This window comes from Syngnathus leptorhynchus, chromosome 12 (assembly GCF_054491065.1).
Source record: "Syngnathus leptorhynchus isolate UIUO chromosome 12, UIUO_Slep, whole genome shotgun sequence".
NCBI classification, from domain to species: Eukaryota; Metazoa; Chordata; class Actinopteri; order Syngnathiformes; family Syngnathidae; genus Syngnathus; species Syngnathus leptorhynchus.
This window is the reverse complement of record NC_141206.1, coordinates 6,939,417-6,961,315: the sequence shown is the minus strand read 5'-3', so window position 1 is coordinate 6,961,315 and position 21,899 is coordinate 6,939,417. Positions and strand designations below refer to the sequence as shown.

At 43.0% G+C, this 21,899-nt stretch overlaps 1 protein-coding gene across 1 annotated transcript; it reads right to left on the bottom strand.

Moving 5' to 3' along the window:
• Nucleotides 1-8: 8 nt before the first annotated feature.
• Nucleotides 9-21,785, bottom strand: wdr70 (WD repeat domain 70). The gene is made up of 18 exons (XM_085926492.1): nt 21,662-21,785; nt 21,050-21,103; nt 20,889-20,972; nt 20,730-20,820; nt 20,379-20,580; nt 19,994-20,053; nt 19,782-19,915; nt 18,794-18,947; nt 17,790-17,866; nt 13,657-13,831; nt 8,292-8,391; nt 8,117-8,201; nt 7,897-8,035; nt 3,033-3,133; nt 2,882-2,961; nt 1,661-1,777; nt 967-1,129; nt 9-428 (listed from the first exon to the last, which is right to left on the bottom strand). Exons 1-18 carry the CDS (start codon nt 21,681-21,683, stop codon nt 341-343), a joined length of 1,926 nt encoding a protein of 641 aa, XP_085782618.1. The 5' UTR covers nt 21,684-21,785; the 3' UTR covers nt 9-340.
• Nucleotides 21,786-21,899: the final 114 nt, after the last annotated feature.

Sequence of the window (21,899 nt, the reverse complement as noted above, 5' to 3'; positions counted from 1 at the left end):
AAAAAAAATAGCTTGTAAATGATTTACTGACGTCAGCTTTAACTAAACCAGACTCCACTCTAAGTCTGCATGGATTTATGGAGTTGAGTCAAATGAATTATATATATTATATTTGACATGTCTGTCTGATCCATTTATTAAAAATCTAAAGAATGAAAGACAAAATTGTGAGTGTTTGGTTCTTCGAAGCATAAAATTGCATTTTACTTACACTGAGACCACGATTGCCAACTACAAGCACACCCCAGACAGTACCTCCGTTGTGGACCTTGAGCAAGTGTTGTAGGTAAAGCAACCTCGAGTCCGCTTTAGAGTCTGAATGTAAGAAGCTCTTATATCTTTAGATTTTACGCTTCTTCCATTCTGGTTCCTTTTCGGCTTCCTCATCCTCCTCTGAGTCCTCTGCAAACACAGGATTGGGTTGTGTCCTGCAATCACCAGACAACCAATCAGATTTCGGGATGAAGACATTTATGCTCAACCTTTCATTCAAATATAGAAAATAAAGTGACTCCAGCCTCATGATCCTTAATGGGGAAAGAAAAAAAAAAAACCAGCGGCTCCTAGTTCAATCTGACTAACGCTAACGTTCCTCAAACGGGGAACCTCGCTTTGTTAAACTTCTCCAAATTGTATTTCAAATGTTCTGAATGACTTTGATCTCCTGTTCCATCAATCTAGTGCCACATGTTTTGACAACTCGGAATGTTTCTACACATTAGCTCCAAGCTCACCTGCTTCTGCTCGGGAGTGCAAACATGAGGACGTGCGGCCTGGCAGCTTTGTTCCACTTCTGGCGCGCGATAGCCATCTAACAGCGTCCTTTCTGTTCCAACCATCTAAAGCCGTCCATCACGTTTGAATGAGGACCTGCGCGACTAGCGCGGCTCTTTAAACATTTACACGTCGCCCAGGTGTGAAGGAAAAAACCCCGAGTCGTCACGTCGACACATTGGATGCTCTTACTTCTTGTAGGCCGGGGCCACCCAGTACGGGTTCTCGGATGCTTCCTTGGCGTGACGCAAGATGGCCTCGCGAGCGTTGCTGTCGTCCGTCTTATCCAAGGCGATATTCTTTACGATGAACGACGACAGGGTGCCGCCGTGAGCCGCCACTCTGCCGCCTCGGCCTGGAACGAAAGACCGATCGGCACAAATGAGAAGACAAAAGGGCACATTAAATGACTTATTTAGTTCCATTTGTAAGACATTTCCTTGAACTGGCCACAGATGTAAAAAAAAAATTCCTCCGTTTTGTTTGAAAACAATGAAACAATATTTTGCTGAAGCTTTTGTCAGAGTTACGAGCATTTGGATAGCATGTGTTGCTTTCGCGTGCTTGAAATATCTCTTTGCAATGCTGCAGTTCACAGTGGAAACATCAGGAGACGGCTGCGAGCGTGAAACAAAACACTACGCTGACGGGCCAGCTGGACGTGGAGAAAGTTGCCTTGGCGTTCGTGTGGCTGCTTGGACGCCCGTAGCGCACGCACACGCTCAAAGCAACACATCCACAACCAGTTGGTGGGATGGAACCGAGTATAAATACCGTCTTACTGTAAAAAACACATACAGGAGTATTTTTCTATTTAAGACCATGAGCTCATTTTTTTTTCAGTTTCAGTACATGTCCGCAGCACAAAGAAACAAAGTGGCCTCACCCGGTCCAGACACGGGAGGCTCGGGTTTGCGGGACTTCTTGGGGTCCAGTCGGTCCTTCTCCAGCTGTTTGCGAGTGCTCCTCTGCCGGGGTTCTCTGAACATGGGCAAGGCGTGCGCTGGCGGGAGGAACAACAAAGATGCTCACAATGCTGGATTTTCATTTCAACATCGCAATTCATTCATTCATTAGCGTTCTAAGGGAACGTTACGCCATGTTTGGATTGTCCTTTCACACCTTAGTGAGCGATATCAACGAGAAAAGCCTCTCCAGCACTTAACGCACACGAGTGTGCGAGTGTGCATGAGTAACAGAATGATTCGTGTGTGTGTGTCCGGAGGCTCAGATGAAGTGATTTTCCATCGTTGTTAATTCTTTGCCACGCCACATTTAGCAGAAAGGTTAGCGTTAACAGATTCCCCCGCTTCTCTCCTCAATGGGCCCTCTAATTTTCCAGCGGCAGGGCACCGAGTGCGTCACTTAGAGCGCCACTCCACTTCCACTCCACGCCGCCGTCACACGACCCAAACAAAAGAGACTAAATCGTCCTGACAGTCTGGTGTGAGCATGAGTGGCCCGTCACGCCATAGGTGTCAGGAAAGGCGTTTGTCCTTGGCGTGATCGGGTGTTAAGGAGACACGTGGCGCTGGGATGGCCAGCTACTCATCCGCGACTGGACGCTCCATCAGCTAATGGAAGGCCGTGGACGCCGCGTGGTTTCCTCCTGGTTGCGGGCTCAGTCTTTTAAGGACAACTTCGGAGCTAGTATTGGAGCCTTTTATATTATGCAATGCCCTGAACGTACTTGTGACATTGAAAGGAATTTTTGGTTCAAAAAGAATACTGCTCATCACTAAAAGATCATCATCTCTATTCTTCAGATGGAATTGGGCCTTAGTCAAGATAGAGGAAATTTCAAGTTTTGATGCGATTGGTTAATTATGACCATAGCCACGTACCAGTTGTTAACGGGTGTGTGCAATTTTTTTTTTAATTCATTTTGTCTACTTATTTGTGTGTAGTTGTGTAACCACGTTATTTCAGTTGTTCATTATTTTTTAATTTCCCTTCTGAATTTTTTTTTCAATTTATTGATTTGGGGAGGTCATATAAATGTTAAAAAAAATGTTTTCTTCTTGGAATTTTTCGGTACAATTTTATAAGCAATATTTTCTATTGTGACATCGGATCTCAGAGCGAATAAGGCTTAGCTGGAACTCACGTGTGATAACGTACTCCTGGGTTAACGCCTCGGCGTGCTTCTGTTTGATGTTGCTCTTCACCACGCACAGCTTAGCCCCCCTGGACGGAAGACGCACGTCAATCACTGAGCAAAAATACGGATTCGTTATAATGTGTGCGTGTGAAAATACCTGTGGCTCTTAATGGGGTCATAGTAGACCTTGGCCAGCCCGTTTCCGGTTCCCACCATGATCTGGTTGAGCTTGGGGTGCCACAGGCAGCGCACTGCACTCTGTCATGGCAAAACACACACAAACACACACACATTTAATGTTTGCTGCATGGTGCCTATACACGCATTGTGTGTGAGAGCAGGTTGATGTTGGTAGCGGCGTGGATGAGCCCCAGAGTGCTGTGCTGCTCTACTTGACTATATTTGGTGGTTGGGGATGAGGGGGCCGGATCCCTCGGCATGTGCCTGTGTGTGCGCGTGCATGCGTGTGTGTGTGTGTGTGTGTGTGTGTGACAGATGGCCCAGTGCCAATAGGCAAATCTGACCACATTTATCCAGAGAGTTGTGTGTAAGTAAAATGTGCGCGAGGCTACACGAACAGTGGCACAACAGTGGAAAACTTGGTCCATTTCCTGCAACTGGAAATGACGCAACATTAAAAATGTTGCTTGTATGGGACAAGGAAATCCCCAAAAATGTTGATTTAGGCATCAATGGGAATGTCCTGGGTTCTGAACTTGCCCATCAACATGTGTGACGACCCACTGAGATTTGTAGGTGAGCTCAAACAGAGGGCAGTGTGGGGGGTGGGTCGGTGGGCTTGGACGCTCGTGTGCGGGATGGGATGGGATGGGGGGTGGGTAGTCCAGATTCGGTAAGGGTGGAAAGCTGCTTAGCGTCCAGCTGTTCAGCTTCCCACCAGGACACCAGTGGAAAAAGTGTCAATCTTACACGCACACTCATTCATCGTAACTCTTTTTTTTTTTTGACAACTTCCACATTAATATTAGATATGATTAGGATCATTTAAAAATGACTTTCAATTCGAGCAGTTGTATTCAATGTATCATAAAAACAATGATCAGGGTGAATGAGTTCAGATCAAACTGAGAGATGAGGGGTTAATCTGGTCAAGCGTGCACTTTAACTGGCAGGATGTGATGCAAGCAGAAGGAAATGTAGTAATATTCTTGAAGTCAAAAAACTTGGATAATTCCATCTTCTCTGTATGACTAAAATTATGTCATACGTCCTGAAAAAAGAAGAAAAAAAACATCTAACAAACAACTAAAAAAAAAAAAAAAAAAAAAGAAAACCATCTAACAAACCACTATTGGGCCAAGTGGAATTTTGGTGTGAATCTTTTTTGTGAATGAATGGAAATTTACTTCAAAATTGGGTTTTAGATGACTGGATTATGAGGACAATTTGATAACGCATCAACCCGACACATAAATCTAATCCCAGAGGTCAATCTGAGGTGAGCATTGTGTTACATTGGTAATTACTAAATCTCAGGTCACGTCGAGTCGATTAAGACGAATCAATTAATCAAATTCAAATCGAGGTTGCAAAGTCGGAGAATGCCAAAACATTTATGTGTGAAGAAAGGTCCGTTCGTTATAAAGAGGATTCATTTATTACTTGTGTTTGTTCAAAAATATGTGGGAGGAAGGCTGCATAATAAATCACATTAACTTGATTTGATTTCACAAAGTTGTTCAGTGCAACAGAACATACAAGTTAGAACACAAGCGCACGAATGGGGGCTGGATTTAAGCCTGACCCGCTGTCGAGTGATGGTATTTCCAGCCAGACCCAAAAAAAAAAATCCTCTTGCTGGCCAAAAGGGGAAACCTGTCCTTGTTCTGGGCCCAGCGGCGAGTTCTGTGTGGTGGGAATTTGCAGTGTTTGCAAATAATCACCGACCTCTTCGTGTGCGGTGGAATAATCAATCACTCACGCTCTTCCACTCCGGGGTCAAAAAATTATAGTTGCTCAGAAAACAAACAAACAAAATTTCCCCAATTAGATTTTACAGGTTAATGGTCAGATTAATGACAAAAAAATTGTTTTGAAAAGAATTTAACTTGGTCTGGTTTTTTTTTCAGTTTTTGTTAAATATTACAAAAACTGGCATTTGAATGAGGGGTGTGTAGACTTTTTATATCCACCGCAGAGCAGTGGCAAAAACACAACACAGCCTGCAGACAGGTGCAGCTTGCTTATGTGCTGGCAGAGAGGAGCACCTCTTTTGTGGAAAGTCGAAAGGCTGAAGCGCTTGTTTATAAAACGGACCCATTACTGTAATCTCACTTGAGTGCATTTATATGTCACTTTTTGTTTCTGGCATGTCCAATTGACTTTTTACACCTGTCGTCTTAAATGTACTTTGGAATTTCCTTCCAACTCACTCGTCGTCACGTTACCAATAAGCCAAATATTATTAGTAGATCTGCCGGGTTTTGTCAAACTAATTTGACTAACTTTTTTTTCTTTTCTTTTTTATTTTTTTATTTATTTTTATGACGCAGGAGTACACTTGGTGAACCTGATGAAAGAACTATTTACAATGTTTACACCAGCCACCGCTATCTCCCACGGCCGAAGAATTTAAGTGCAGTGAAGTCCGGGCGGGCGGAGGAAGCGAAATGAAAAGGGCCACCAATCACTTGTAACTCAGTCACAATCCACACAACATCAGAGCTCCATCCCGGCCGGGCATCCTCCTGAGAACGGGAGCTTAGGCAGATACATACATCACGCCTCTTGACTTAGATTATTTTAACAGAAGCAGCAGGAATCTACAAATGAGTCTTAGGGCCATATTGAAAAGGGATAAAAACGTACTGTGACAAGAAAAGTTGTTACTGAGCAAGATTTCATTTTAAAAAAAATGTCAACTCAAGCTCAGCAGAATTCAATTTTCTTTTTTGTCTCTAATACTTTGGGCACCGCCAAGTCTAACTGTTTCTGCTCGTATGTCTTGAGCTGCTCAGTATCATATCGTGGCCTAAGCTAACACTAAAATCTGCCAACTTGTTGGAAGAGCAATTTCTCCTTCCCGCATGACTGCTTTCCACCACAAAATGATGCTTTGATATGAACTTCTGCCTTTCGTCCGCCCTATGAATCGTGAAAGCTAGAGAAGAGAGCTCATAATCCTTTCTTTTGTCCAGCTATCGCCACAACATTTACGATTATTTTCAGAGCAGATCGGTACAAGCTCACGATGGATTGGAAATTCAGTTTTTTTTTTTCATTGCCAATTTTTTTAAGGGACCAATCGGATAGCTCAGACACCATTTTTTTTTAGTTCACGGCTGACATTTTTCTTATTCTTGACGTCTTGCAGGACTTCAGGAATGACACACTATTCCTTCATTCATGTCATCTCACATGACAGGAAGTGAGTTAACGCCGAGTCAGACGCAAGCGCCGTCGCTCCCCTTGAGGCTGCTGAGCTTTGGCTAGCGAGACTTCCAAACTGTCAGAAGCACATTTGGATCCACTCAGCGGCCACGAAACAAGAAACACAGCTGTGGCTTTTCTAGTCCCCGTCCGTGTTCGCAAAACCTTTTTCAGCCAGCGTTGGGCATTGGCAGACAAAAAGGCTGTTGTGGCATTTATTTATTTCATTGCTATTTTAATGAGATGAGATAAAAACGGTTGCTACTGAAGATGCTTCTCTCTTCCTGACGTGAGGCCATTTTTCGACACAAATGAGATATAAAGGCAACTTTTTTGATATCTGGATGAGTTTCCCACTATTGGACTGGCCCAGTTGTTCTTGGATGGGTTCAAGTGTGAACTCGTTTTTTGTTCGATTTGTTCCACTGTTGTGACTCATTTGGCGGGAGGAGGCACTTGAGAACCACAACTCAGCGCCGCCCAAGCTTTTATTGGGGGCTGTCAGTCAAACGGCGTGTAATGAACGATGTGTACTTTTTACCTACAGGCCACCTGCGCAATCCAAAGAGATCCGATACAATTTCTGGCTTAGAAGGCCACAAACAGTAAATACACAAATCAATGATCTCCTGCCACCTACGATGTCCACTTTGAATGTTCCTTTTAATGTTACACAGCCAAGTTCACCCAATGGCCAACGTCAATGTGCCAAAGTGCTTCTGACTTGGTATTTTGTCAGACGTCCATGTTTTGACTAGTTACCAGCTACGATCGACCGCAAAGAACCTACACGAGAACATGCTGATGGATACTTAACATAATTGGATTTGAACATTCAAAGTCATCACCTCGAATAAAAAAAGTGTCAATAAAGCCGCCTTGCCAAGGCTTTGTGGTAACGGCGTGCGTCAAGACGGATCCAATCCGAGACGATCCGATTACTTGACTTTCTCCAAGTTTGACGAGCTTGCCTCTTTAAAAAGTTTCCCCCCCCCCCGTGCCGCCTCGAGCGCCCATGTGTGAATAACATTACATGGCACCGTCAATCTTTCATCTCAGACAGCGAGATGAATTACTCATTCCGTGTGCTAAATCATCGGAGTGGCTTACGGTCAACTGCTTTGAATTACAGCGACTTACCGTCCATAATAACGAATGATGGAGGCTTCTGCAATGCAAGATGACATTTAGGAGATGCAAGGTGAGATGTAATACCCGAAATATTTTGTTTAGTTCCATATTTCACAGCAGGGCTGAATAAAAAAATGGTTTATTTTGGATTTTTAGGAAAAATATTTTTTTATTTAATATTTTTAAACAGATTTTCAAATGAAAGTAAACTATTTGTATTTTTTTTTAAATTTATATCTAATGTATTTTTTTATTATTATTCACATCTCTTTTAATCCATTTAACATGGATTCTCATTCACTTGCTCCACTTCCGTCATTCATATTTTGAATCTATCTCGCCATCTCATATTTTCTCATGATAGCAAAAAATACTTTCAACAACTTAATTAGGATTTTTAAAGTGATTTTAACTCTTTTTTTTTTTTAGCTTGATTTGAATTTTTATAAAAGCATGCATTTTAATTTGAGTTCATTAGCAACAAGATTAGATGATCTTACCGCATTAGTGACTTCTATCTCGTAGACCCGTTGAAAGGTGGCTCGGTCAAAGAAGACCAGCTTCCCGCTGCCCTCGTCTTTCTTCACTGAGGTCCCAGTTACGACGAGCTGGTCGTCCGGACTAAAACAGCAGTCTGTCCTGCTCAGGGAGGAATTAAAAACATGAAATCGTTGCCTTGTGGCAGCGCTGAGGTACATTTTTGGAATTGCGACGACTCACATCGCAAAGTAGTTCGTCAGGCCGGTGGCCATGTGTAATGGCTTCTTGAAGTTGCGAATATCCCAAATCTTCAGTGTGTCATCGCCTAGGAGACAACACAACAGGTGAATAAAAAAATAAAATAAAATAATAATTTCAAGGAAAGCCAATTTTTATCCGCATTTCAACTTCTCACCCCCACGTGATGCAAGAACGGTGCTGTCGTAGGAGAAGGCAATGCGGGAGATGTCGGATCCTGGGGTGTGGGCTTGTCGACAGTGGAACTTGGTGTGCACCTAGAATCATGAGGAAAAATCCAGATAATTAATACACACAGCAGAATAAGAATATACGAAAAGTTGTTCCTGGTTTGCTTCTTTCATATCTGTAAAGAAGGTAAACAGGGCCAATTACCTCATCAATTGGAATTGCAAAAATAATCCTACGGTATGGTGGCATAGGACATAGAATTTAAAGCCGAGGGATGAACTGTACTCGCTCAGATCCTCTGTCCAACAAAACTCGAATGTCCTTTTGAAGTCTTGTACAGTAAAATTGTGGATTAGTAACACCAAAACAAACACTTCGGACTTCTTTTTAACACATAGACACAACGTCTGGAAAAAAGAAAAAAAAAACCTGGAAGAATTGTCGGGCCCTCCTCTCCTCATCCGAGTCAGATAACAGCGATCGATCATTAAAAGCTGCCTGTGAAGCAATAAGCTAGGCAAGCGGACTTGCTAACACCCAAACAAACATAACCTCGGTTTATACCGCTCCAATTTCATTAATTCTAAGCACAATGCAAATAAATGAGTGAAAAGAAAATGGAGCAATATGAGCTTTTTGTCTCGGAAATGCGGATAAGGAATTTTAAGTGTGCCTGTGAGCGATAAGATAGAGAAGAATAGAGAAACGCTGGTGTGGCGAGTGTGAGGTGAAAGAGTGATGTGCCCTCACGATACTGGAGGGAATTGAGGTCACTTGCAAAGTAAATGGAGTGGAGGTTATTAAGCGAAACAAAAAAAGATAACCGTGTCACCTTGAACTGTAGATAACCAGGATTCTACTTTTTTTTAGAGGCTTGGCCTTGGACATTTTGTCTTGTGTCGATTTGATTTTCCCTGTCATCATTTTACTTGTCTTACCACGGACTCAGACGTTCCTTTTTTTTTTTTCTCTCTTTTTTTTAATCGCCTATTATTCACTGCCTCTTTTGCATACGCCGGTATAAAAGTCAAGGGGTCAGTTTAACATGATGAAATGACGGTTTCTCGTCTTAAGGCAAACTTTATTCGACTGTCCGTATCTTCTCCAGGGTGCATCCTTTGCTGAAAGCAAATGACCAATTTTGATACTCCAATATGTATTTTTCCAAAAAGTATGTAATGTACATCAGGCATATGGAGATATTTTGCCATAGATACGCTGCCAAACTGTGATATTTCACGTAACTGTCCAAATGCTTTATCATTTATACATAAAGTTTTCCAAATCTCGTGTTCTCCGCAGGCACTGTTTTTTTTCCCGTGTTCAACCAGTAAGTTATGAGAACCTTTCATCATGATCTTTTTTTTTTTTTGATTTGATGGCTTTCTTGCTAAAATGAATCCCATCTGCGGTTAGCACCCGCTGCGTTTCTACCTCCTTTTATGTGGTAGCCTCGTGCACGGTAGCGCTAAGTTTGCCTCGTGTTTTGCGGCCTTAGAAAAGTGTTTGGTCTACATCTGTTGAAATCTTCAAGATATGCACTCGGGTGGCAGATAAATCCAAACTGCTGTTCGTAAATTGTACAAATCTGAACAGAAGGTATGACTGGAATGACACTCGGTGGAGACTTTTCCCCGTCACCCAAAGTCAGCTGGAATAACGTCCGGCTCGCACTAATTCAGAATCTTTTCCGATTAATCGGCCTTAATAAACTCATTGAGAGGCGTGTAATAAAGTCAAGCCGGGTAATAACGTCTGTCAATCAAAGTGTTGCCAGTGATGGGCAGTTACATACACCCTGCTGTGGCTATTTCGAGCTCCTATACTGTTGTTGTGAAAATGCAGAGCGCTTATTTACTATGCCGATGTTGGCCAAGGCATTTGCTTCCTGTGATAAGCTACACGGTCGCTCGTGAAACCGGAGCCCTCGCCGTTCGGGACCGTGTGACCACCTCGGGGAACCAAGTCCTTCATTTCAATGGGGAGCCTTGGATTTCTGTAGTCCTTCCTGAAAGGGGACTGATTATCTTTGTGTTTAATCAAAACAAATATCTGTCTTTATAACTTTCAACATTTGTCGACTTTCAGAGATTTAACGGAGCAAACTGGTCATTTACTCATTTTATCAAATCAGATTTGTACGTTTTTTGAAATGTCCTGTTTTTTTTTTTTTAAATAAAAGGGATTTAGATTTTTAAAATCAGATTTATTGATTGATTTAACCAACCAGATGATTAAAATAATCTTCAATTCAATTACAGGCCTGGTGTTTTTATATAGCACAAAACTCATTTGTGGAGTTTTTGTGGGGCCCTTTCATCATCTAAACACGTGGGACGGCGAGAGTTGATAAATCGCGGAGGGAACAGTGCGTCGGGTTTCAGCAGTGATACCCGCATCGACCGCCGAAGCCAACTGTTCTTGCCAAGTTATACAAGTATCATTATATGAATACCTCCCCCCTCCCCCTCCGCCACTTGCTCCCCCCCCCCCCCCCCTCTCCCTGCCGCCACCACATCAAAACCTTTACAAGGACACACCTAAGAATCATTCGACGACGGCCACTGTGCAGCCAGTAATGACATCTCATGCTGACCTTTGTTACTTTATGGGGATCAAGTGGCCAAACCGCGGGCCGGGACAGCTGCTCGGATCTTTGATGGAAGTCAACAAGTGGTGATAGAGAGGCAGCGTACAAGCACGAGTGTGTGTTGAAGTATCACAGCGTCCATATAAGCAGTCAGTGTGTTCGCTTTGAGTCACTGCATCGGCGACACACTCGGGCAATTGAGAATTCTTGACGAATCTTCCGACCAGAACGGTTTTGGTACTTTCCAGGGGTAAGGTACGTTCCAAGCCGAAGACCAAATCAGAACGCTGATTGGTTGACGACAGGCGTTATTGCAACGGCAAGAAGCCCGACAACTGTTTTGTTATCGATCCAACTATTTTGAAGCTCATAACTCATCAAGTAGTCTTTAGTTACTCGTCTGTGTTGTGATAGTTTTTCTAAACATTTTCGTTGGACTTAAAAAGGACGGCGGCGCTCGCGTAGCTTCATCTTTTATGAATCTCTGCGCGTGCAAACTTCCAAAGACCGCCAAACGCAAATATCCACCGATCCTAATGTTGACAACTTGTAGAGCCAACACAGTTCTGCTCACCTTTAGGCTTTGATCTGATTATTTTTCAGTCAAAATCAATTTCTCTGTCAAAACAGTACATTTCAACATTCCGTCTTCAAGACCAGCTCTTTTGGGGTCCTTCGTTTGAAATGTGGAAATATCTAAGTCCATCGATGACCTCACCACATTCCACCGATCTCTGGGGTAATGTTTTGGAACCGAGGCCCGCACCCTCCACGCACCAAGTATCAAGAGAACTTTTTCTTCTGATTCAGCCCGACCCGATTGAGGGTGAGCAATTACTCTCTATGGGAGTTCACCGGGAGGACCGACTTGACTGGCGATCGTAGGCTTAATCAAGCCCATGTCACCATCAATAGCGCAGCTCCACATCAAGGTGATGCACATGATTGATCGTGATTGATCTGCCCTGCATAGTCTGACCATGAGTAATACAGGAGACAGACAGACAGACAAGGGGGGGAGAGCAGCGGCAATAAAAGAACAAGGTCGACTCCTTTTTAGGCTCGTGGCTGAATTCAAGTCAGGTTCCTGATTAGGGCAGAGGGCACAGGCGAAGAATTCTTGAGCCATTCAGACAGGGGGCAGGCTCCAGTGGTCAGGGAACAGACATGACTATTGTGAGCTGCTATGGGACGCACGGTAAATATTTAGCTTGGACAAGGAGCGCTCGTAAATTTGGAGCGCTTTAATCCAATCTCTCAGGAGTGTGCTGCTACGAGCACTCCGCCAGTGGAATGAGGAACGAAATCTTTACAAGTGAGACTAATGAAAGCACAGCCAATCAGGACTAAAACTACCGCACATTGTTAAGTGTTGTTATCTGATTAGAATTGACTTGAATGAGTCATTACGGTGTAGCCTACTTCCCATTCGAACTAATCTGGATTAGCCCCTCGCTCTAATTGAGCCGTTCCGACTCGCTAGCTACAGTTTAACCGTCACCGTTTTTGTATGAAATAACAAAAGCGGCCAACGTTGTCCGCATTGATTGCTTGTTATTTTAATGGTTGCTGATAAGTACTGGACGAGGTTTTGGCTGGCGTGAGGATTTGAAATAATCCAATGAGCAACAATGCCAAAATCAACCAATGACTTCAACATTCTTAAGAAATGCAATCTCTAATTGGGCACTAATAGTGGAAAATGTAAAGAGGGAAATGTTGATTGTGCCTTTCATTGACTTGCATGCTTCTCAACTCAAAAAGCGAGTCAGTGCTACTTACATAACCGCTTTTATTTATTTATTTTATACTTTTAAAGCAGAAACTGCAGTGAGTCGGTGAAGTGAGTGAGGGCCCCTGCGATACGCCGTGCCGCCCAGACATGAAATATCTAAACAACTGTAGGAGGGAGCATCAAGAAATTTGGCACAGACGTCGGCGGTGCCCCAATGATTAATCCTAATGACTCCGGGCCTGACCTCTGGCTTTGCCTCTCGGAGCGCCAGCAGGTGACATACCCTGACAATGAACATCTGCTTGGATGGACTGGCCGACATTTTTTCTATGAATCCCAGATGATGTTTCAGAAGGCTTGGATGAGAGCTCAGACTTTTCTGTTTTGGGGGTCATTTTCAAGAAATTAAAACTGGATGGAAAGATTTTGATATTTGTTGAAAAAAAATGGTAAGAATTACATAAATGAATTAAAAGGCAGTAACAACACAAGCATTGCACCAGAACCATCTTCAACATGATGGTGATGTCATTGTTGGCATTTTATCCAAAGCACTGCAGCTGCACAGTGGAGAGAATAAAAACAAACTCTGATCCAAGCCTGGTTGTGGTCCATTCAATAAATTCTCATCTTCATTTTTGGACCAAAGCATTTTAAAGCAGAACAGAAACCTGACCACTGTGTGACCTCTGTAAAAAAAAAAAAAAACTGTACATGGAGTCCCAGGTTTATGTTTTGAGGAGCCCTGCTTCAGAGAAGACTAAGAGGAGCAAGCCTCAAAGGCAACACAATTGGGCCAAATCCACCTCGGACTTAAACCCTATAGAGGATATATTTCACCTGCTAAAGAGGAGACTCGAGAGAGAAACCCCTAAAATAGACAAATGACAAAATGGCTGCAATGAACTGAGGCCAAGTCCATCCTCAGACTGAAACCCGACAGTGAACGCATTTTAATCGCGGGTTCCATACACTATATTAATTTCTAAGCACATACTGTAGAAGTTAAAGAAGCATAAGACTCACACTGAGGTTTCTGTCCCAGATCTGAATGGTTCCGTCCTGGCAGCCGGCCGCTATGAGCTTTCCGTCACGGCTGTAGGTGCAGCACGTGGGGGTGACCTTCTTCCCTTGGGCTGAGCGAGGTTTGAAGACGGACTTGTGATTCTTTTCCGACGTTACATCCCAAGTTCGCACGGTGCTGCGGAAAGGAAACGGGAATGTCATTGATCTTCAACCCAACGGCATGAATCAAGTCGTAAAGAAGATACCGGTTCAAACATATGAGGTCATTAGAGACATCCCTGCGGTGATAAATTAAAATACTAAAGAGATACAACGAGCATGAACATGTGGTTAGGGAAGCTAAATCTCAAAGGGTGTAGGCGAGCAAACGGTTGATCAGGCTGGTGGGCCTGAAGCTGCCATGAAACCCAAATGTACCCCGACATCTGCTGAGCACAACACACAACACGTAAAACACATTGGACTCTAGCGTTAGGGCGTATTGGGATGGTCGTCAAAACTGAATAATAAATAAACTGAATACTACGAAGTCTTGAGGATGAGTGAGGACTATTCATCAAACGTTCAGTACGGCCTGACACCAGCAGAAGCACTGTTGATTCAAAGTCAACTACAAGAACAATTTAAAATAATCTTCATTCATTCTGCAGAAACTAATATATTTTTTAAAGACGGTGTATCATCAAAATATTACCTGATTACAAAAAGAAAATAGAAGAGCGTACCTCAACATACCTTGAATTTCTCTCGTCTACATTTTGACTATTCAAAGACTGAGCGGGGAACAAGACTCCAAATGTTTCTACAACCCACTATGTCCTGCAGCGAACACTGGGACCGTTGGGGTCATGAGGTCAGGCCGAGGTGCGTAAACACACAGTTGGGGCTGCTACTACTAACAGAATTCCTCCTCCGCTGCCGCCGAGAACGCCGCAGACATACACTCTCGAGCCCGTGTTTGGACAAAGTCTAACAATGTGACACAAATGCCAGCTCAAGACTTACGGCTTGAGTAAGAGCTGGCAAGGGTCAAAGAAAACTCTGTTTGATCCATCGTCGTGTTTGAATCAACACAAAGCAAAAAGAGTTAACGAGGCGAACGAGAACAGCACTCAGGCCTCCACCAAGGTGGAACAATCCTAAACATGTCCGTCTGATTCATTGAAAAAAAGTCTCACATGCAAAACAGTAATGTTCCACTCCAGTCCTATGGGTGGCAGTAACGAACATTACAAAGTGGACGCCGACTACCACAGACAAACGACTTTTTCTGGGTTCAAAAAAAAAATAATGCACGGAATACTGTTGGGTATTTACGGTTTTATAAAGTAAGAAGCTGATCCATAAAAATTTCAATGTCTACTTCTCGTGACTCTTCCCATCTCGCTGTACCTCTGCAGCAATCTACTCTTCACACTCTAACCACAATGGCCACTTCCCTCTGAGAGTATTTCAAAAGTGAGACATCTTTTTCAGACACTGAAGAATGTGGCTTGTTATGGAAAAGTAACACCAAGTCATACATAGTATGTAGAAGCCAGCAAAAACATTTTGGTCCCGTTCCTTATCCCTGCGCCCTTGTTTTCCGTTCAGTCAGCAGTCCCCCTGTTTCTTCCCGTTCCCTCAACACAAAGGCTTCAGTGAATGTCATAAAATGAGGACCATACATCTCCAGTCATGCGTGGGCACTTTATGAGGTAGACCAGCGGTTCACACATCAACTGAGGAGAGACAGTTCCCCCGCTGGCCTCCCAGATTTTATCTGTCCATCAGGTTACAGAACGAGCAGGGGGCGATGCTGACCCGAAACACTTTCTTCGATGTCGAGATAAGGATGAGATAGGTGCGCACGGGTTGCACGAGGGTTATTCATTGGTCACGTTCTGGTGACTGGGTGTGCTGCGTAATGGCAAGGGTGTCTGACCGGGGCTGTGTTTTGGGAAAGGGGGATTAGGAGGGATATTTGAGGCTTGTCCATACTCCATCACAAGCGGGCAAAGTAAAGTGGGGAGGATTTAGGAAGTGCTCAAGCAAGAAAGCTAGAGAAAACCCACTGTGGTCCAAGCAATGTTATAGGAGCTCAGCAAAATCACAGAGGTTTTAGGGGTTAAAAAAAAAACTACATAAGATACACAGCAGCAGAGTCGCCAGTCCCACTGGCTCCGATTGGACGATAAAACCAAAACAAGAGAGTTGATAATCCAGCCATGACTTAGACTGAACAAGGACAAATTCCCATCTTGATGGTGTTTGGCATGAGAGTGTTGTCAGGATGGACATGGAAGACTAGCAGCGTATAACGAACCATCAACCGAGAAGCACTGGACTGTAGATGAACCTGACGTTCAGACTGAATCACAGCGACATACCGTTAATGGATTTCTTTCTTTCAGTTCAGAAAGCTTGATCTCAAGACCCAAAAGACATACCGTAACGAAAGAAGTGTTACAAAGTGTTTTGTAAATAGCTTGGACCTCTAAAGTCAAATGTTGTCCTGGTGAATCTCAGCCTCATGTTAAAATCCAAGTGCGGCTTTGTAAGCGGACTAGAATGACGGGAATCTTCGGGAACATTCCTCAAATTGTATGTGTTTGCGGGTGTGAAATGTGTGTGTGTGACATGTGGGTTCCATTAGCTAGTGCCCATTCGCCCTATCTTTGCTTGACTCCCTCTTGGCTGCATGAGTATGTTCACCTGGGGCACCAAGAAATAACATACAAGGACTACACGTCTATCTTGTTACAGATGTTTCTATAAATACATGAAGGTTGTTACCAATCAAAGGTTTGTTCAACCATGTGACAAGATCCACAAATGGTTTTGGGAACACGCTTGTCTTTTCAGTCTTTTCAATTCCACGACTCTTTTTAAAGGCTATCTCTTTGATTTAAACAATAATTGCGAGACAATCGCTACCACCCACTGTTACTACTTCCTTCCAGAAGAAAATGCTGGATTTCGGAGTAGCCGGGTCACACCTGCTATGAATGCGAGTGGGGGGCAACGGGAGCTTTAATTAAAAGGGTTTGGGCGGTCCAGTGGTCAAGCTTAAAAAGCTATTGAAATAAACAACAAAAGAGGCTCTAGCATTGCAGCAAAGACAGAATGGTGTCAGAATGAATTTTTAAAGCACATAGAAGGTCGTTGCAAACACCCACTGGTACAGTTGGCCGACCAGGGTCCGTTGGAAAAAAATAAAGGCCTACTAATGGCAGTCATAGACAATAGCATCCATACGTTCAATAGCATCTTGGTTCTTTGTCCTCGAAGGATTCATTGACGATAGAAGTACAGTTTTGCAGGTGTGTTCAAGGTCTGCACAACACTAGATTTGTTTTTATCATTTCAATTTTGGGCATAGCTATTTGAGACTTTTCTGCTATGATAAACATATCCAACCAAAACCGATGTCTGACTTTTTTTCCAACTTTTATTAGAAATATAAATTTCGAAGGTGGTGTTGGAAAAATATATAATACTGAACGAACAATTAAAAAACAATTCAAAGAAGGCCTACATAATATGTAGAAACACATTTTGAAGCTATGTCAAAGTCAAAAGTCAAAGTCTCGCCACCTGTTGCATTAATATGAAGATGTGGGAAGTGGTGATGAGATGCTAACACTCTTTTCCATCACCGGGCCCTACTCGAATCACTATATCGACCCAGGCTGCACCTGTGGCCTCTCCCCTGCATGTAACCCCCTTTTATGCTCCACCGCTGCTAACGTGCCAGGGGAGGATTTCCAGAGCCGCGACGAGAACTAAATAAACAAATCTGGGAGGGTTGTCGTGCCTCGAAAGAGCGGGCAGAGGCCTTTCCTGTTTCTAATTAATAACCACCCCGGCGAGTTTCGACACTGCTGCTTGTCGCAATCAGACTCAATGCTGTCTTGTCCCAACTCGCATTCTTAAAGGGGATATATTATGCAAGATTAAACTGATTTTGTTTAATGCGTGTATGGCGAGGCGATACAGTGAAGTGGTATATTCTGGATTAGAGGACTCCCTGCTGGCGGCAAAGAAAAAAAATCCCCTTGCAGTGTTGCTGTCAGGTAAGGAGACTTTGGGACCAGAGTCCTTAATGGGGCATTTGGGGGGAAGAAAAAAAAAAAAATGACATGGAGGCTTACCCGTCATTGGAGCATGTCATGAATTCCTCTTTTATTTTGGGATGCCAGCTGCCGTCGTTGAGCATCGCCGTGTGGCCCTGATGAGAGCAAGGGGGGGAAAAAAACTGTTGTATTTGGAAATGTCTGAGGAGAAGCTACACAGGGTGTGAAAGTGCATAACTTAGTTGTGTCTAGTCCCGAGCTACGCTTAAGTTTGATGTACCTGCAAGCTATTTAAAACACACGTCCGGTAGGAATTCTGCAAGATTAACGACCAAATTGGCCGTAAAAAAAAAAAGAAAGAAAAAAAAAAAGTGTAAGTAAAGTGTGGCGTGACCTCTTTTCGCTGCTTCCTCTGCGGGAATTCCTCATAACAAATGGCTCAAAGTGGAATAACAGAAGGGGAGCCCCTTTGGCCCCAACCCACCCACAGACAGAGAGAAGCATTTCAGTGTGCGAGGAAGAGGCAAGTGATTTTTTTTTTTTCTTCATTGAGGTGCAGGTGATGTGTTTGTATTTTTCTAGAGTCGCTCCATAACAAATTAATGCAGTAAGCCCCAGCTGAGTAAAAAAATGTGATTAGTCATCAAAAATTACTCCCAATTCTCGAGTAACTTTAATGTGAGAAAATAACTTTTGATACTTAAGTCATCAAATAAATTGTCAATTATTTTCAGATCACTTTCAGGTCTTTTCTATAAAACTACATGGAGGGGTACCAACCGTGTGTGGAGAACATTTGCCTGGTTACCAACAATCGACTCGTTTAAACACAGTAAATCCCAAACATCTTTGAAGACGCCGGTGCCACAGGTCCACTGTTGACTCCTCGAGCCAAGTGTAAAGCATTATGTTTTGCACACAATAACAACAAAGCACTCGCTTGTGGGTCCACCTTGCTACATTTATGCATTGGCATGGTTTCCCCACCAACCCAACAACACAGCAAAATACGTCCAGGTTGTTCTCGGTCGCAGTAGCACAGCATAGACTCCCAACTTGGGTTATTGAATCAAAAGTGGTACCTTAGTGTTGACCATATCAACGATGTACTGGTCTCCTTTGATGCACTCCATCACATTGAAGCCGTCACGGTCTAAGACTTTGGCCTGTGCGTTTCCGGACACTACCAGGATGCGGTCCCCAGTGATGCTGTACTGCAACGCTCGGATCTGATGACTTCATGAGAACAGAAACCCATGAGCACAATCTCATTAGACCTCGATTCAGCCACGAGTGATATGTGAAAGAGTACAGTTCAGTTATATTTTACTTTTAAAGTACAATACCTTTAATTGTTCATTTGCTTTTCTAGTGGGGGATATCGAAAAAAATATATATTTTTGTGAAAATAGAGATTTTATTTCAAGGCTATACCACCCTGTCCAAAGTTGCACGCAAGAGCACGGCAGTGCATGCGAGCCAAGTGGGCACCACTTAACCCGAATGAGATTAGCAATTTAGGTCACGATCAAATAGCATTAACACAGCGGGACGCGGAACGAAGCATCAACATATCGGCTGCGCAGCGTCAAAAAAGTTCAAAGGCAGAATGAAATTGAGGCTCAAACGCTAAATCTTTGGGTCTGAAACATCTGTGGAGTCGGAAGCACAGAAGCTCCCGGAGAGAGATGTAATCAACTTAAATGTTGCGTTTGGGTACAAATCGGGGAGGCCTGCACCAGCTCTGGAAACAACAAATACTATTTGGACCTTTCTTTTTTTTTTTTTTTTTTTGTGCCGGTGAATCACGGCGTAAACACGCAAACAAACAGCCACTACCATCTGCTTGGAGGATAAACAAATGTGTGTGCATGGATGCTGTGGATGTGGCTGGACACGCACATGGGTCAGAGCTTCTCGGCAGTTGTGGGGAGTAAAAGAGTAAGAGTCAAATGGTACCTTGACTTACGACTTGAATTTGTTCTGTGACCGATCTTAATTTAGTTGTGTATCAAATCAATGTTATTTTACTAACGTTTTAAGTGATGCTTCTCAGAAAAATCGACTCACCAGTCACATGGCTGCAGGGAACGGAAGGCCTGCAGAGCCCGGTCCATGCCAGCAAAATCCCAGAAGCGCACATCAAAGTCGTAACCGCCCGTCACCAGGCGGGCGCCCGACGGGTCCAAAGCCATAGCGGACACCTGAGAAAATGCATGGAAGGAAGGTCAAATGTAATTTACAAATGGAGATTGACTATGTTGGAAGATGGTGGCGGGTACCGTCTTGGTGCCGTGCTGCAGGGTGATCTCGTGAGTGTCCGGGATCTTCTTGAGAGGATTCTGAGGTGGGACAGAGGAATGTAGTTGTGGATTAGTTACTTTAGATAACTTAACTGTGGGTTAAAATATATTTTTTCAAATATTTAAAAACAAATAACAAATAAGCCTGATTTTGGGAGAACAATTGACGCCAATCTCTTATACTATAATTAAATAGTATATGTTTTATTATTCTTTCCAGTCATCTTAATTGTACTTAGACACACTTGGTGTCGTTTTATGGTGCTGCCATCTTGTGGAGATAACCTTAAAACAACAGCACACAATTTGGAGGCATTACTATCACTTTTTGAGACAGCGTACGTTACGTGCACTTGTCACATACATCATCGTCGTCGTCATCATCATCATCATCTTGCTCCTCATCTTCGTCGTCACTGTCGCTTTGAGTGGCACCATCTCTGTAATCTGGAGGAAGTGGGGGTCCCACTTCATCATCATCATCATCATCATCATCATCATCGTCTTTTTGGGGGGGCAGAGGGCCGATAGGTTCGGAGTCTGAATTGCTGTCCATGTCCTCTTTTCTGTAAACATTTAACAACACAGTCAGCATTGAAGACCGAGTATAGTTTGAAACTATAAACCAGGCTTGAAAACACATATTGAAGGCCTAACTCAGTCTTGAAAGCTTCATTTAAAATCTGAATTGAAATGGTGAATACAAAAGGGTTACCTGGAGGTGGCTGCTGCCTTTACTTCACTTTTCTGCATGTGGACTGATGTTGAGCTTTCCTCTTGCTTCTCCATTTCCTTCTCCCTGTCATCTGAACAAAAAATGTGTTAACAAAAGTTGAAATATAGCCAGACCAGCGTGCGGGTTTATTAAAGACACCTAACACTTGGCGACTCCTCTGGATGGCCGTTCGCCGGGTCTGTTCAAAAATGGCGTCCAGGTCAAACGTGCGGGCCTTCTTTCCTAGGGGAGGCACATTTAAAAACATTTAAAGAGCAGTTTAAGCACCCTCCCCCCTCCAACCCCCATGTCATACGTACCAAAACCAGAGAATCCCATAACAGATGAGATGTCTCCATCGTTGTTCATGTTGTCTGGGAATTAAAATTGTAACAAAATTTTTAACTGAATGGGCAACAGATAAGAGAGGCATTTCATACAATGTAAATATTGTAATATTGGGTGTCGAAATGTTATTAAATCGTGATATATAGTCAAAAATGAACACTTGGCAATTACGACTACTTTTTTAAATACTAGCTTAAATGACAGCATGTAATATCCTAATATTCGTACTTTGGTTGCGCTCTAATTTTAACAAGACTCTCAGGCTATCCAGCTATTTCTTCTTGTGCGTTTTAACTGTTAAATACACAACGTGTGTCACGTTTGCTGCTGCAGACCGGTTGGGTTGAAAGAAAAGCACCAAATCTACTAGTTTGAGAGAGGAAAACAGTTGCTAAGCAAAACGTTGCTAAGCTAACACAATAAGGGCTAAAATCGATGAAGAGCGCCATTTTATTTCACGTATAAAGTCTTGTACAAAGACGGGACATAAACGTAAGCAAAATGTATTAACGGGGAGTCAAATAAAGCTCCCAATGGCGATTTAAATGAACTGTAAATGACAAAAAAAGAGCCGAAGTGAGTACCTTCGGTGTTGTTAGAATCCATGTTGAAACCGGAGATTCTTCTTTTGCGGAGTTGCTTCTTGTGTTGATAAAGCAACAGTGCCCCTAGTGTTTCATAAACGTTTGGGATATAAAACAACGAGTATAAATAAACCAGTGTTTTTCTCTCTCAATGTATTACTGTTTTAATACAGTTTAACTAGTTTAAAACAATAATAATACAATATAAAATTTGATCAGAATCACTCACGGTATTTAA